Raw genomic sequence first — 13,381 nt, 5'->3', positions numbered from 1 at the left:
CCATTTCATGCTTATCTTCTTAAAAAATAAATAGTTATTTCAGAATATTCTGGGAAGTTAACTGGCTAAGTCATTGGTCTTGCTTTGTAGCATACCCCTCAGGAATCTTTCCAGCGACCTTACCCAGGAAACGGGGCTGTGACGATTATGGAATTTGGGGTAACAATTAATTGTCATGCAAATGGACACTATTATATTCATAATTATTTTATTTTTTAAAGGAAAAAAAAGCTTGTAATGCATCCTTAATACATATTTGGAAATGTAGCTATCACATACCTAATGAATACAAGACGGCTTCTGTGACACCCTTGTCTCTAACTATTGGTTTTGACAGCTTTGAGCTTTTGGAAATGAAGGGTCTCCACCCAGCCATGTCGTTCTGCTCGTAAAATGATTGCTAACTATACCCACTTCATGTAAAAAAAAAAAAAAAAAAAATGTTTTAATCCTATTGGGTAAACTATATCTACTTGAATGTAAAGTTGAATCCCCTCTTATCATAACATGAATGTATGAAAAAACGATTATGACAACAAACGGTTATTGTCCATAGTGTCGGTTACACGTTTATATGGTAATTGTGCCAGGCCTACCTGGAAAAACCTGTGACCCTAATTAGAGCAATATCCAATACACCAGTAGTACTGTCAATGAACCCTTGCTTTCCTGTATTGCTGTGAACCAACAGGTAAACTGTTCACCATGGGCCACAACCCGTCCCTGGGCAGCGTGGACTCTGACATGGGCTACGACATGGGCTCCTTGCACAGTGACCTGGGTCTGCTGGAGGACGCCCCCTCTCTCAGCGAGGTGGTCCTGGCCAACACCCTCAGTTCGGGGCCCCACATGACCCAGGGCCGCTTCATGAGCCAGCGGCCCCCCAACCCCACCATGCAGGGCCTGAGCTCCCAAAAGAGGGAGGCCCACAACCGCTCGCCCATCAGCTTCAGGGAGGGCCGCCGCGCTTCCGACACCTCCCTCACACAAGGTGAGATCCACTGGTTGTCTCTCGATCTTTACTCATCTCCGTCTCGAGCTTCCCGTTTCTTTCACCCCGTCTTTCCCTCTACATTTCTCCATCTTTCTCTCTGTCGTCAGCCTCCGTCTCATAAGACACCTGGTGTGACTTTGCTCCAAAGTAGAGCGCTATATACACCAGGGAATAGGGTGTCGTTTGCTAAATGAAAAATACAATTGACTTCAGGTCTCCACCTGAGCATCTTCTCCTCCCTCAACCCCTGAACATTAGGGCCCTGAGAGGACGCCATCATCAAGGTCTCGGTCTCTAATCATTGCACAGACGACACGACACCCCTGTGAACCGCAGCTCATTCACACCCCTGCACGCACACACATTCAAGCTGAAATTGGCTCTCATTCTCTTTATTTTCTTCTCTTTCACCCACCCACTCTGTCTTTCGCTCTCTCTCTTTCTCTCTCTGATGATTCATTTTGTGAATCAGACTGCGCTTTGAAGGTTTGGCCCACATAGCTCTGTTTAATGTTTAATCCCGTAGCAGCAGCAGAAGCACCCTGTAAAGTAACTTAATTAATAGCGCTTAAAATGTATATACAGGAGTTGTGTGTGTGTGTCCCAGCTGCCTCTTCAGTCTGCGCACACACACAGCAGGAGCTAAGAGTCACCAGAGCCCCCACTTCTTTCTAATGGCTGTTTGAAGCTGCTGGGTTCTGCGTGCCGCTGCAAGGAGGAGATGTGGAGAAGCTTCTCAAATCTTTATATAGCCTTATTATTAGGATGAGTCAGGTCCCATGGTTCACGCCATCATGAACAGTCACCCAGCCTTTTAGGAGCCGGAGATGGATTTTTATTACAATCACCATTACACACACAATGTTACCACCCACACACACACTCATGACGTACATACTCTCTCCCTGCAGGCGGTGAAGGTAGGCTAGAAGTGATGGCTATTTCAGTCGGAGATGCAAGGGAACCGGGTTATAACAATTAGTTTGGATGCTATAATCCCCTGACTCCCAACTCTATGTTGTCAGGTCTGGTTGCGTTCCGGCAGCATCTCCAGAACCTGGCGCGGACCAAAGGCATCCTGGAGCTGAACAAACAGATGTATGAGCAGATGGGCTCCGGGGAGGACCCATCCTCCATGAGGACCCTGGGGCCCCATGCAAACCTACAGAACCTGCTGGACCCCAAGCTGCAGGTCAGTACTGGCTCCACAGTGACTGAGAGTGAGACCCCACCCAGCAGCACCACTCCTGACCTCACCAGTGATTAGTTAGCCAGCCAGCCGGGGAATCACAGACGAGGCTGGTTATATAATGATCCGTCCGGACGAAGAGGCAGCCCCTGGAGCTGCACAGAGTGAAGACAGCCATTGTTGAGGCAATACTGCTCCCCATAGCAATGACTGGTGCCCACTGGGCCTTCACTTGCTCAAGGACAGAAAAATAGGGAGCGAGAGAGGGTGTGGAGGGAGCGAGAGAGGGTGTGGAGGGAGCGAGAGAGGGTGTGGAGGGAGCGAGAGAGGGTGTGGAGGGAGCGAGAGAGGGCGTGGAGGGAGCGAGAGAGGGCGTGGAGGGAGCGAGAGAGGGCGTGGAGGGAGCGAGAGAGGGAGCGTGGAGGGAGCGAGCGTGGAGGGAGCGAGCGAGCGTGGAGCGAGCGAGCGTGGAGCGAGCGAGCGTGGAGCGAGCGAGCGTGGAGCGAGCGTGGAGCGAGCGAGCGAGCGTGGAGCGAGCGTGGAGCGAGCGAGCGTGGAGCGAGCGAGCGTGGAGGGAGGGAGCGTGGAGGGAGGGAGCGTGGAGGGAGGGAGCGTGGAGCGAGCGAGCGTGGAGGGAGGGAGCGTGGAGCGAGCGTGGAGGGAGGGAGCGTGGAGCGAGCGAGCGAGCGTGGAGGGAGGGAGCGTGGAGCGAGCGAGCGAGCGTGGAGGGAGGGAGCGTGGAGCGAGCGAGCGTGGAGGGAGGGAGCGTGGAGCGAGCGAGCGAGCGTGGAGGGAGGGAGCGTGGAGCGAGCGAGCGAGCGAGCGAGCGTGGAGCGAGCGAGCGAGCGTGGAGCGAGCGAGCGAGCGAGCGTGGAGCGAGCGAGCGAGCGTGGAGCGAGCGAGCGTGGAGCGAGCGAGCGAGCGAGCGTGGAGCGAGCGAGCGTGGAGCGAGCGAGCGAGCGTGGAGCGAGCGAGCGAGCGAGCGAGCGTGGAGGGAGGGAGCGTGGAGCGAGCGAGCGTGGAGCGAGCGAGCGAGCGAGCGAGCGTGGAGGGAGGGAGCGTGGAGCGAGCGAGCGTGGAGCGAGGGAGCGTGGAGCGAGGGAGCGAGCGTGGAGGGAGGGAGCGTGGAGGGAGGGAGCGTGGAGCGAGGGAGCGAGCGTGGAGGGAGGGAGCGTGGAGGGAGGGAGCGTGGAGGGAGGGAGCGTGGAGGGAGGGAGCGTGGAGCGAGCGAGCGAGCGAGCGTGGAGGGAGGGAGCGTGGAGCGAGCGAGCGAGCGTGGAGGGAGGGAGCGTGGAGCGAGCGAGCGAGCGTGGAGGGAGGGAGCGTGGAGCGAGCGAGCGAGCGTGGAGCGAGCGAGCGAGCGTGGAGGGAGGGAGCGTGGAGCGAGCGAGCGAGCGTGGAGGGAGGGAGCGTGGAGCGAGCGAGCGTGGAGGGAGGGAGCGTGGAGCGAGGGAGGGAGCGTGGAGGGAGGGAGCGTGGAGCGAGCGAGCGTGGAGGGAGGGAGCGTGGAGCGAGCGAGCGTGGAGGGAGGGAGCGTGGAGCGAGCGAGCGAGCGTGGAGGGAGGGAGCGTGGAGCGAGCGAGCGAGCGTGGAGGGAGGGAGCGTGGAGCGAGCGAGCGAGCGTGGAGGGAGGGAGCGTGGAGCGAGCGAGCGAGCGTGGAGGGAGGGAGCGTGGAGCGAGCGTGGAGGGAGGGAGCGTGGAGCGAGCGAGCGAGCGAGCGAGCGAGCGAGCGTGGAGCGAGCGAGCGAGCGAGCGTGGAGCGAGCGAGCGAGCGAGCGAGCGTGGAGGGAGGGAGCGTGGAGCGAGCGAGCGTGGAGGGAGGGAGCGTGGAGCGAGGGAGCGAGCGTGGAGGGAGGGAGCGTGGAGGGAGGGAGCGTGGAGCGAGGGAGCGAGCGTGGAGGGAGGGAGCGTGGAGGGAGGGAGCGTGGAGCGAGGGAGCGTGGAGGGAGGGAGCGTGGAGCGAGCGAGCGAGCGAGCGTGGAGGGAGGGAGCGTGGAGCGAGCGAGCGAGCGTGGAGGGAGGGAGCGTGGAGCGAGCGAGCGAGCGTGGAGGGAGGGAGCGTGGAGCGAGCGAGCGAGCGTGGAGCGAGCGAGCGAGCGTGGAGGGAGGGAGCGTGGAGCGAGCGAGCGAGCGTGGAGGGAGGGAGCGTGGAGCGAGCGAGCGTGGAGGGAGGGAGCGTGGAGCGAGGGAGCGAGCGTGGAGGGAGGGAGCGTGGAGGGAGGGAGCGTGGAGCGAGGGAGCGAGCGTGGAGGGAGGGAGCGTGGAGGGAGGGAGCGTGGAGCGAGGGAGCGTGGAGGGAGGGAGCGTGGAGCGAGCGAGCGAGCGAGCGTGGAGGGAGGGAGCGTGGAGCGAGCGAGCGAGCGTGGAGGGAGGGAGCGTGGAGCGAGCGAGCGAGCGTGGAGGGAGGGAGCGTGGAGCGAGCGAGCGAGCGTGGAGGGAGGGAGCGTGGAGCGAGCGAGCGAGCGAGCGAGCGTGGAGGGAGGGAGGGAGCGTGGAGCGAGCGAGCGTGGAGGGAGGGAGGGAGCGTGGAGCGAGCGAGCGAGCGTGGAGGGAGCGAGCGAGCGTGGGAGCGAGCGAGCGTGGAGGGAGGGAGGGAGGGAGGGAGCGAGCGAGCGAGCGTGGAGGGAGGGAGCGAGCGAGCGTGGAGCGAGCGTGGAGGGAGGGAGGGAGGGAGGGAGCGAGCGAGCGAGCGAGCGTGGAGCGAGCGAGGGAGCGAGCGTGGCGGGAGCGAGGGAGCGAGCGTGGCGGGAGCGAGGGAGCGAGCGAGCGTGGAGCGAGCGTGGAGCGAGCGTGGAGCGAGCGAGCGAGCGAGCGTGGAGCGAGCGTGGAGCGAGCGTGGAGCGAGCGAGCGTGGAGCGAGCGAGCGTGGAGCGAGCGAGGAGCGAGCGAGCGAGCGAGGAGCGAGCGAGCGTGGAGGGAGCGAGCGAGCGAGCGTGGAGGGAGCGAGCGAGCGAGCGTGGAGGGAGCGAGCGTGGAGGGAGCGAGCGAGCGAGCGTGGAGGGAGCGAGCGAGCGAGCGTGGAGGGAGCGAGCGTGGAGGGAGCGAGCGAGCGTGGAGGGAGCGAGCGAGCGAGCGTGGAGCGAGCGAGCGTGGAGGGAGCGAGCGAGCGAGCGTGGAGGGAGCGAGCGAGCGAGCGTGGAGCGAGCGAGCGTGGAGGGAGCGAGCGAGCGTGGAGCGAGCGAGCGTGGAGGGAGCGAGCGAGCGAGCGTGGAGCGAGCGAGCGAGCGAGCGTGGAGCGAGCGAGCGTGGAGCGAGCGAGCGAGCGAGCGAGCGTGGAGCGAGCGAGCGTGGAGCGAGCGAGCGAGCGAGCGTGGAGCGAGCGAGCGTGGGAGCGAGCGAGCGAGCGTGGAGCGAGCGAGCGTGGAGCGAGCGAGCGAGCGAGCGAGCGTGGAGCGAGCGAGCGTGGAGCGAGCGTGGAGCGAGCGAGCGTGGAGGGAGCGAGCGAGCGTGGAGGGAGCGAGCGTGGAGCGAGCGAGCGTGGAGGGAGCAGAGAGCCTGGAGCGAGCGAGAGAGAGCGTCGAGAGAGAGCGTCGAGCGAGAGAGGGAGAGCGTGGCGAGAGAGAGAGAGAGCGTGGCGAGAGAGAGCGTGGAGCGAGAGAGAGCGTGGAGCGAGAGAGAGCGTGGAGCGAGAGAGAGCGTGGAGCGAGCGAGAGCGTGGAGCGAGCGAGAGAGAGCGTGGAGCGAGCGAGAGAGAGCGTGGAGCGAGCGAGAGAGAGCGTGGAGCGAGCGAGAGAGAGCGTGGAGCGAGCGAGAGAGAGCGTGGAGCGAGCGAGAGAGAGCGTGGAGCGAGCGAGAGAGAGCGTGGAGCGAGCGAGAGAGAGCGTGGAGCGAGCGAGAGAGAGCGTGGAGCGAGCGAGAGAGAGCGTGGAGCGAGCGAGAGAGAGCGTGGAGCGAGCGAGAGAGAGCGTGGAGCGAGCGTGGAGCGAGAGAGAGCGTGGAGCGAGAGAGAGCGTCGAGAGAGCGTGGAGCGAGAGTCGAGAGAGCGTGGAGCGAGAGTCGAGAGAGCGTGGAGAGAGAGTCGAGAGAGCGTGGAGAGAGCGTGGAGCGAGCGTGGAGCGAGCGGGAGAGCGTGGAGCGAGCGGGAGAGCGTGGAGCGAGCGCGAGAGAGCGTGGAGCGAGCGGGAGAGCGTGGAGCGAGAGCGGAGAGAGCGTGGAGCGAGAGCGAGGAGAGCGTGGAGCGAGCGTGGAGCGAGCGGGAGAGCGTGGAGCGAGCGTCGAGCGAGAGAGCGTCGAGCGAGCGAGAGAGCGTGGAGAGAGCGTCGAGCGAGCGAGAGAGCGGGCGTGGAGCGAGCGGGCGTGGAGCGAGCGGGCGTGGAGCGAGAGAGGAGAGAGAGAGAGGAGCGAGAGAGAGAGAGAGAGAGAGAGAGAGTGGAGCGAGCAAGAGAGAGAGTGGAGCGAGCGAGAGAGAAAAAAAACAAGGCCTATGTGTGGTTGGTTGTGGTGGTACATACACAGGGGCTTAGGATGCGACTCAAATGGCACCCTAGCCCCTATTTAGTGCTCTGCTTTTGGCCGGTGCTCTGGGCGAAAATAGTGCACTAATAGGGATTTGGGAATAGCTGCCATTTGGGACAAAGCCCTGGTGGTTGAAAGGGCTTATTGGCAGCATGCATGTCTGTCCACAAGGTCCCTATAGTTGCTTACCACACAATCACTATACACAGTCAGCAACAACAATAAAACAGCAACACACTGGCCCTCTATACAAGAGTGGCAATGACTTCATTACTCAGTGGAGGTGTGTGTTTTCGTGTACACGCCTCCGCGTCAGGGTTTCTGTTAAGACAACGTGATCGGGAAGATTTGAATTTACCGGCCATTTGAGAAAATGTACCAGACGCAAATGCATTGGGTGCGTAACCCGTTCGGGCGTCCACCCACGGTGCTCAGAATGACAAAAATCACGTTTATCTTATGATAATTCATCTTGACAGAACATGCAACTCCTGTGATGAAACATCATTCTAAACAGTGCATATGTGACAGTGATGAAAATCTCAGTTAGAAACTTAGAATGAGGGGGAATCTAAAGATGCAGCAACTAGGATGTATGGCTAATATGACAAGGATTGTGCCTTTGGCCTCTGGACAACGAAAAACAATGCGTATGAAAACAAGTAGAACAGGTGAGAAATTCTAGTTTCAATGGTCAGATTTTGCCTAGGCTACTTTGAAGCCAAGTGAGACATGCCTCATAATATGACGTAAAACATTCAGGTTTCAAACAATGAAGTATATGTTTTCAAAATGCGTACTGCCTCCAGCTCACATTGCAAAGTGGTGGGTTGATGCGCTGATAGCCTGCCTACCGTTGCCTATGCACTTGAATGGCCAATTGGAAGGCGCGCTTCAATTACCAGTTGAGAAAGAAAAATAGTAGCTCTTTTTAATCATGGTGATCAAAACTGTTTTTGACATGCGATTGCATATATAATTATTGTGCAATGACTGGGCTTATAAAAGCATGTTTCACTCCAGCAGCAATGTGCTTGAGGAACCGCAGCAGCAGGTCGAGTGCTGTCTGACAAGTGATATTCCGCTCAAAATAGGCTGTGTATGCTGTGCTCGTTGTGTAAATTACGACAAAAATGCACACGACCAATTTAATTCCCCTAGATTTAGCAAATTACCCTAAAGACCGATAAGCATGACGGTCAAATGTGTTTCCATTGACTGAATAAAAAGCATTGTTGGGGGGCCTCCCCCCCCCCCCAGGTAAATTTGGTCGCCAACAATTTGATCTGCTTTTCATCTGTAACCCAGTGAGATTGTGAGTGTAACCTCCTCTGAACTCTTCTGTGTGTATTATGCGTTTCAGGGAGAGGCATCCAAGCACGAGGATAACTTGGCTTTATACCAGGGTGGCGCCCAACCTCTACTGTCTCGAAGACAGAGTCTCGAGACACAATATCTCACACACAGACTACAGGTACTAATACACCACTCAATCTGTCTTATACTGTATGTATCTAAATATTTATTAAAGGAGTAATCAATTACAATAAAACTGACTAATAAAATGTTGTTAGATTGTCTGCATTACTGTAAGATTTTCTCAATTTCAATGTCATTTTATACCTATCAGTGATTATGGATGGCATATTTTGAGACTGGTAAGATATAGTTATTGAATCCCTCATATTTCCCTCTCTCTCCCTTACAGAAAGCTAGTGTCATGGCTAATGTGAGTCCTGCTAGCTGCCAGCTCTTCTGTAAGGAGAATCCTCGGAGTCTAGAGCAACAGCTGCAGGAGCATAGGTACATTATTAGCTATTCACACGTATCAAACAGATCCCACCGACATCTTGTTTTCCTGGTTGTCTCTATAACCTATTTCACTTTATCTTCAGGTTGCACCAGAAGAGGATGTACCTCCAGAAGCAGACTCACCTCCAAACCTACTTCAACCAGATGCAGATAGTGGAGGGTTCCTATCCAGGGGACCCAGGGGCCCCTCCGCAGCAAGGGGCCATGGCCGGGGCCCACCAGCAGCAGGGCAGCTCCCAGGCCTCCCCTCCCTACACCCAGGCCCTCAGCCCCCTCATGGAGCCCAGCGCCGACCTGGTCTACGACACCTACCTGGCCCACCACTACCCTCACTCCCACCTCAGCCCAGTACTCATGCCCCCCGGCCTGGCCGGCCAGCTGCAGAATCACCCTCACACCTCCGAGGCCCTGGGCTACAGCTACCAGCTGTGTGACCAGCAGGGACAGTTTCACTCCCCCCAAGAGGCACTTTATGCAGAACAATACGAGTTCCCCCTTGATCCCGGACAGCCGCACCCGCCTGGCCCAGGAGAGGCCCCTGTGGCCGGGTACGAGGGGCTGGCACTCCCCGCAGAGCTCCAGGACTCCTTTCTGGACAGCGAGATGATGGAGACAGTAGACTCGCAGCACGGCTTCGTACTGGTGAACTGAAGCCGGTGGGGCTGTGGGGAGAAAGCAGTATTACCGACAGTTGAAAACCTACACAGCATTATGTCGTAGATATGATGGAGTGGAGATGGGGGTCAAGGTACATGGGAAAGTGTTTTTTTTTTGTATCAATGAATACTATTTTTTTAGTTGTGGTGAACCAACCTCAGAACCTTTCTACCAAAATCAACCCTATCGCCCTTTTTCCCGCTCCTCTGTTCCCATCAGCCCTATGCTAGGACCCAGGTCTGGTGGCTGCCTGGGCCATGAGGGTGTGCCAGCATGGCTGGCTGGCTGGGTATATGTTGATGGATGGATGTTGCCATGATGGGGGGTGTCACGTGTGAAGTGATATCGCTCCACAGGAACACAATTGCCTCAAAGCTGACTGCAGCCGCAGCGGCCTCATCGAGAAGAAGAGCTGGACGGTGCAAAAAGCCTTAGCACAGTTTGGTCGTTTTTGGAAGACGTGCACAACGGAACTTGGCTTACCGAAAGCACAATCCAAACGACAACCATGCTATTTGGTATTGAAATAGGACAAGAACTCTCAAAAACACATTGCGTGTTTGACATAGTAAAACAAAAAACGAACAAGAGACAAAGTAATGAATTAATGCGCGCTTGATAAGTGCAGTGTTCGTCAATATTTTATCGTGGCAATATTGAAGCAATATATCTGGGACTAGGGAGCAGCACGGGCGACTTCCTCACCAGAAAGTCGTATTTTAATGTGACGTTTTTCGGGAGAATTCCAGTATGATGACTCACAGCCAACATATCCACAGTGACGGCTCATCACCGCGTAGACAGCGATGATGTAATCGTGAGATAATCCCCCCCACTAATCCCATTGAAGCAGATAAAAGGGAAGAAAAAATACAAAAACAGTACTCCAATCTATATTTAATGAAGAGAAACACGATTTGTGTTCATGTTCCTTATAAATTGGGTAGTTATTTCCAACAAGCTACACAAATCAGTTTGTGAGGCCCTTTGCTTCACTAGGCGCTAAAAGGAATAAGTCAAGTCCAATCAAATCAGTTTGCTGCGCTAGTGTTGTTAGGTGAGGGCTTTATCTCCAGATTGTGTCCTTATACCTTCTGTGATATGCAGCTGATGTGGGCACAACAGTGTTGATGTAGAAAACGTCTAATCATGATTCTGTGGAGGAATAGACCTAAATACCTACTGGGTTTCTGAAGGAATGTGTTTTTCTAACCTAAAGGTTGCTGTAAAAAACTAAAATAATAATATTAAAATGAAGAAAAAGACAAATGTAAGAACAGAACGTTAGTCACACGACACTGGATTAATTGTGTCAAGTTTCACAATGGCTCTCTTACAACAAGCTTAGAATGAACACTTAACTTTTGAATCTACTTGAAGCATACAGATCTCTGATGAAGAGATAAAACTCTACTTTTCATTAAATAGGATGAAAAACAGAAGTGGTCGAGGTCAGAGGCAAAGTCTGCTTCTCAAATGGCAGCCTATTCCCTACATAGTACACTACTTTTGTGGGCTCTGGTCAAAGTAGTGCACTATATAGGTAAAATGGTGCCATTTGGGACACAGCCATAGACTAGACTACAGGATTGTCTTTGGAAGCTGAATTACTGGAGCACTTTTACGAGGTAAAAAGGACATATAGCGAGAGCAAGGTGGTGATGGTAGTCAGAATGGTGTTTAGCCTAGTCTGCTGCTTCCCCTGGAGACTAAAACAAAAGCGAGGGAACCATTCACTCTCTGTTATCCCAATAAATGGACACGAAACATTTGGTTCTTTCAAAGAAAGACCAGAGAATAACACTATTGGTTGTTCATTGTGCTTTGTAAAAATTAGGGGTTTAGGGACTTGAGTGCTCTCAAGATGCAACAAATATTGTGTTGAGTGAATAGTGTTCAGTGTGCCTTTTTACTTGTTTTGTTTAAGATTTCAATATATTAGCGTTTATTTCTGGTTTTAATTCCGTTCTGTTTTTATTTTGGGGTATCTTTTCCAGAAATAAGTAGACCCAGGTTTTACAAAGGTACAAAACCAAAGTCCCCTCAGAAGTTTCCCTGTCCGACCACACCATGTGGAGTTAGGAACTTCTTGGTTTTAGCTTCTTGACAGTGCTTTTTTTGGTCCATCAGTATATGCCATTTTAAAAAGTATTATAGCAATATTTCTAAGTAATAGTTGAAGATGTAAAGAAAATAATGAAGATTAGGAGTGGATGTGTTTCAATATCATAATTTCACTTCCTGCTGACAAACACCTGTCTTTAGAAAATCCAATTTTATATTTACCTTCATTGATGTTGACCACACATAAGCTAACTTGCTGTTGAGATTAAAAAGGTTTATCGAACAGCGTGTGTATGAGCATTTCTTGATCTACTTTTTTCAAATAATCTGACTTGCGTTGAATCCAATGATGAATATATTTATGTCCATGGTTGAATTATAGGCACTGTCATTCCCCAAAACACAGCTCACTATTTGAGATTCCATTACAACAGCCCAAATGGGGACATCAGCGGATCTTCTATTGTACCAGTATAACCTGTGTAGGCGTAAATGAATGAACTGGATGGGTGAATCACACGTAGCCCTTTTATAATAAACAGTTGAGTCACACAGTACATGAGCCTGAAATCGTTTCAGCTAAAATATTCAAGGTCTCCATTGTCAGTTATTAAAGGTACTTTATTACCCAAACTCAGTTCAACATCCTAATTGATCGGCAATGTGGCATGGGTTTTGTAAAAACACAATTACCGATGGGTATGTGGCGTCATTACGGTGTTGATAAATATGTTCAGGGTTCTTTTTAACACCATTGACTCAGTCCTAGTTATGCGAGTCATTTAATGACATAATTGGACCAGAGTTAATGGTTTAAACTTATGGAGTGAAATGTCCGCCCTCACAAGCCCGGTACATTTGTCATCGCTAGGTGTGGAGTAAATCAGGGCCTGTATTCATAAAGCTGCTGATCTAGGATCAGGTCCCCCCTCTCTATAATATTATGTATAATATTCATATGATCTAAAAGGCCAAACTGATCCTGGATCAGCACTCTTACTCTGAGATGCTTTATGAATGTGGCCCAGGAATGGGTGTGAATAGATACTCGGACTGAGTGAAATGTTCCACTTTTCCCAAAGGTCTGTACATGACTGTAGCCTATATCCCTCTTGGTTCTCTTGTCTAGAATTATATCAGGATCCCCTACAGGAGTTCTACTTATAACTAGACCAACCAGTTCCCGTTCCCATCGGTGTCTGTCTCAGTTGCTAACTGGATTGTTGTCAACACAAACAAGCTTCAGAGGTTATTATTCGATTAGTTGCTCCCCTTACTCGGCTGATGCCCTTGCTATTTGTTATCTGGATATGGATTAGCAAATGATGCACCCCGGATCTCTGAGTGAACCCAGAGATGCCATGTCCTCCCATTAGTGCACTGCCCCCCCCCCCCTATTGCTGCATTTCCCTCCTATTCCTCCACTCAACTGTACTGTACAGTTGTGGCCAAAAGTTTTGAGATTGACACAAATATTAATTTTCACAAACTCTGCTGCCTCAGTTTGTATGATGGCAATTTGCATATACTCCAGAATGTTATGAAGAGTGATCAGATGAATTGCAAAGTCCCTCTTTGCCATGCAAATGAACTGAATCCCCAAAAAACATTTCCACTGCATTTCAGCCCTGCCACAAAAGGACCAGCTGACAACATGTCAGTGATTCTCTCGTTAACACAGGTGTGAGTGTTGACGAGGACAAGGCTGGAGATCACTCTGTCATGCTGATTGAGTTCGAATAACAGACTGGAAGCTTCAAAGGGAGGGTGGTGCTTGGAATCATTGTTCTTCCTCTGTCAGCCATGGTTACCTACAAGGAAACACGTGCTGTCATCATTGCTTTGCACAAAAAGGGCTTCACAGGCAAGGATATTGCTGCCAGTAAGATTGCACCTAAATCAACCATTCATCGGATCATGAAGATCTTCAAGGAGAGCGGTTCAATTGTTGTGAAGAAGGCTTCAGGACGCCCAAGAAAGTCCAGCAAGCGCCAGGCGCGTCTCCTAAAGTTGATTCAGCTTGCTCAGGAATGGCAGCAGGCAGGTGTGAGTGCATCTGCACGCACAGTGAGGCGAAGACTTTTGGAGGATGACCTGGTGTCAAGAAGGGCAGCAAAGAAGCCACTTCTCTCCAGGAAAAAAATCAGGGACAGACTGATATTCTGCAAAAGGTACAGGGATTGGACTGCTGAGGACTGAGGTAAAGTCA

The 13,381-nt window shown here is 53.3% G+C and overlaps 1 protein-coding gene across 1 annotated transcript in view; it reads left to right on the top strand.

The window, feature by feature from the left end:
- Positions 1–11,455, top strand: part of sik2b (salt-inducible kinase 2b) — a 62,513-nt gene extending 51,058 nt beyond the window's left edge. The window contains exons 11-15 of the mRNA XM_045703410.2: positions 692–991; positions 2,020–2,186; positions 8,003–8,113; positions 8,348–8,442; positions 8,535–11,455. Coding sequence (XP_045559366.2) covers positions 692–991; positions 2,020–2,186; positions 8,003–8,113; positions 8,348–8,442; positions 8,535–9,102 — 1,241 coding nt within the window. The 3' untranslated portion in view covers positions 9,103–11,455. The remainder of the gene's footprint in view (positions 1–691; positions 992–2,019; positions 2,187–8,002; positions 8,114–8,347; positions 8,443–8,534) is intronic.
- Positions 11,456–13,381: the final 1,926 nt, after the last annotated feature.

Source organism: Salmo salar, chromosome 20, assembly GCF_965601325.2.
Source record: "Salmo salar chromosome 20, fSalSal1, whole genome shotgun sequence".
NCBI lineage: Eukaryota > Metazoa > Chordata > Actinopteri > Salmoniformes > Salmonidae > Salmo > Salmo salar.
Note: the sequence above shows the minus strand (reverse complement) of the source record. Positions and strands in the feature narration are given on the sequence as shown.